The sequence below is a fragment of the Sinocyclocheilus rhinocerous genome, unplaced genomic scaffold (genome assembly GCF_001515625.1).
Source record: "Sinocyclocheilus rhinocerous isolate Xijiao unplaced genomic scaffold, SAMN03320098_v1.1 scaffold1314, whole genome shotgun sequence".
Lineage (NCBI taxonomy): Eukaryota > Metazoa > Chordata > Actinopteri > Cypriniformes > Cyprinidae > Sinocyclocheilus > Sinocyclocheilus rhinocerous.
In genome coordinates, this window is record NW_015644118.1 from 1,173,258 (window position 1) to 1,176,665 (window position 3,408).

General features: G+C 36.2%; 1 protein-coding gene across 1 annotated transcript in view; it reads left to right on the forward strand.

Annotated features, from left to right (window-relative positions):
* Positions 1-77: 77 nt before the first annotated feature.
* Positions 78-3,408, forward strand: part of ccdc124 (coiled-coil domain containing 124) — a 9,520-nt gene continuing 6,189 nt past the window's right edge. The window contains exons 1-2 of the mRNA XM_016575661.1: positions 78-157; positions 1,047-1,218. Of these exons, the coding sequence (XP_016431147.1) occupies positions 1,060-1,218 (159 nt within the window). The 5' untranslated portion in view covers positions 78-157; positions 1,047-1,059. The remainder of the gene's footprint in view (positions 158-1,046; positions 1,219-3,408) is intronic.

A 3,408-nucleotide genomic window follows, 5' to 3' on the forward strand; every position in this document is an offset into this window, starting at 1 on the left:
ATATATATATATATATATTTTTTTTTAAGTTCTGTTAGTCAATCTGGTCCACACTCCAGTATAGTAGGTGGCGGTAATGCACCTTAACGTTGGATGCCACCCGCCATAAAACAAGAAGAAGAAGAAGGGCGCGCAACACAGGCTGGCGCAGGAAAAGGTTGGTGGTATTTACATTATATATTAGATTCGGTGCCTGAAAATGACTTCGACTAATAAAATGAGATGTTTAAGACTTTCTCCTCAATATCTGCTTTCATTGTTCAAATGACCGCATCCGATAAAAACTTGAACGTAAATACTGTCACTCTCTGAAACCAGAGTAATTAGCAAAAATGCTAACGAGAATGTTTCTGAAAAGGAAAAATAGAATTGAAATGTTGCTACAGTTCCAGAGTGTTCCCTCTTAACACTTTATCTTAGGAAATTTAGCCACGAGTCAAATGTTAAGCGTGCTGTCAGAACTAAGAAAACCAACATCAGGTGTGAATTTGTGTATTATATTTATGCATAGACAGACATACACAATTACAATCATATTGTGATTATTACAATTGTTATGTTTCTATCTAATATATATATATATATATAGAACGAGAGAGAGATACATGCATACATGTAGACAGATTTTAATTGAAATCACGTTTTTGGAAGTACTGTAATAGAAATATTTGTAGTTTAACTCTCTCCAGTAATGCCAGATTATGTTAATACTGTGAGAACAAGGGCCTTCTAAATCCCTTATTTTTTTCTGTTGTTTGAGGTCTATTTTTACTGTGAAATGTATTACTAATGCAGAAATTGTATTACTCATGCATGAATGGAGCACTGAACACTGTGTATCAGAAGATGCTCAAAACCCAATAGAGAGCCCAATAACATCTAGTCCTAAATCAATTTTATGATTCAGCCTCATGATTAGCATGTGTTTAGTTTTTGTCTTTCTCTCATTAGAATTTGTTTATACACTACACGTTAATGTCCTGTGTGATCGCAACACATATTCTGACACTTTCAATATGGTCATCATCTCAACCTTACCTCCGCAGGGAAGTCCCAGGAATGCCGAAGAAATTCCAGGGTGAGAATTCCAAATCGGCCACCGCGAGGGCCCGGAAGGCTGAGGCCAAAGCAGTCGCTGATGCACGCAAACAGAAGGAGCTGGAGGACGCGCTCTGGCAAGATACCGACAAACATGTCATGAAGAAAGAGCAGAGGAGGGTAGGACTGATTACTTGGTTTAACAACTTATGTCCTTAAGAACAGGGAAAGTGATATTTGTTAGGGTCAAATGAAAATGATGATCCAGCAGGCCTTTGATATATGTCATGTACCATTACTATTAGATTTTGTCTCCAGTATCCACCCCTAATTGGCAGTACCTTCTAAGAAATCAGAAGAGAAATACAGTACAGCAGTGCCTAGTATAAACACAAGGTGGCAGTAAAGATCTTCGTCTCTACAGACCAGTACCTTCATAGCATTTAAGAAAGTTTGACATTGAAATTGTTCTTAATGAAGTAGTTAGTAGTACCTGGTGAGACATTGCTATCCATTAGAAGTCACAGGAAAATAACGTCATGACAAAGCTAGTTGGCACCATAAGAATAAGAACACCCTTCACCTGGGACTAGCCTGGGCTGCATTTTGAGCTAAGTTGATCGTAGAGACCATTGGTGGCAATGGTTAAACAATCTACTTAGGCTTATGATGCTTTTGGGAAACGCAGCCCTGAACTGTGATATCAGCATATAAGGAAAATATAAGATATATGTAACAAAGAAAAAGTTATTTTGAGTTCTCCATATACGAAAAAGTAATTTTGAGTTCTTCATAATCAAATTGCTAACTGTAGAAATGTCTATTATGAAATAATGAAATATTTGGCATTTATACACTAAATTTAAAACATTTGGGGTTGGTAACAGTAAAAAAATGTTAAGCCTCTTATGCGCACAAAGACTGCATTTATTATCAAAAACACAATAAATGTAATGTGTGAAATATTATTACAATTGAACATAATTGTTTTCTATTTTAATATATTTTAAAATGAAGTTTATTCCTCTGATGCAAAGCTGAATTTTCAGCATCATTACTCCAGTCTTCAGTGTCACATGATCCTTCAGAAATCATTCTAATATGCTGATTTGGTGCTCAAGAAATATTTCCTATTATTATCAATGTTGAAAACAGTTATGCTGCTTAATATTTTTGTGATATTTGTGATTTATTTTTATTCATTCTTTGATGAATAGAAAGTTCAAAAGTATGGCATTTACTGTATTTAAAAAAACAAACAAATATTTTGTAACATTAAAAATGCATTTACTGTCACTTTTGATCAATTTAATTCATTCCATGCTGAGTAAAAGTATTAATTTCTTTTAAATTATAGTGTTTATTGCTTGGGGGGAAAAAAGACTACATAGCGTCAAAACGGAAAGATGCTACTACCCATGTTAACCAGACAAACTTTGCCCCTTGTTCCTAATTGACATGATGATATGGAATTGTTTTTGAATTCTGTACTAAATGTACAGAAAATTGATTCCCTCTGCGCCCATGTTTTTCATGATATGTTGTCTAACATTCCCGCCGTTGGCAGCTAATCTTGTATCTAAATGACACCGCTGTCTTCCTCGCTAAAGCAGCAGACATGTGAGTCTGACTAGCACACAATAGATTAATACATTGCAAGTCAGGTTTAGGGTTGCTCAGGAAATGAGGTCCCCACGAGCAAAATGAAAGCCGAAGCCGACTGGGTTAAAGTAACACCGTCACGCAAGTTCTGATATCCTCTATCAATTATGCCGCATATTGATGAGTGTTGGTTGTCAGTAATGGAGCTTGATTTTGAAATTAGGCCTGGATGAGGTCCATGGACGAATGTATTGACTGATATGCAGTGATTGGCTGTTTATTTTGTCTACTAAGTGATTTTATGCCAAGTTCAGTGTCAGCAGACCAGATTGCAACTGATCTACATGTAATAAAGGTTTAGAGTGAAAGAAAATGCTGTTTAATATGTTAACTGCCCTGTCGTAATACATACATAATCCTATTACGCTTTTTCACTTTTTTAATTTTAGTCAGTGTGTAGTGTGTATGTTTGGGCATAAAAAAAATCTTCAAACTTACAAATCTCAAAGTCCACTCCAAAGGGAGATATTTAGTTTTTTTTTTTAAATCCCTTTTCAAGAACTACAACGAACGGCTCGTTTGGACTACAGCGTTTGTTTTCCGGGTTTTGTGATATCACAAAGCGGCCCATTAGAATATCATTAAAATAATTCCCACAGAAACTCGGAGGGTGGGGGAGGGGCGAGGTCGTGGTTAGAACGCTTGGTTGAGTGCATCAGACAAGACGACGAAGAAGTGCTGCTGCAGAGTTAGTGCATCAGAGAAAAC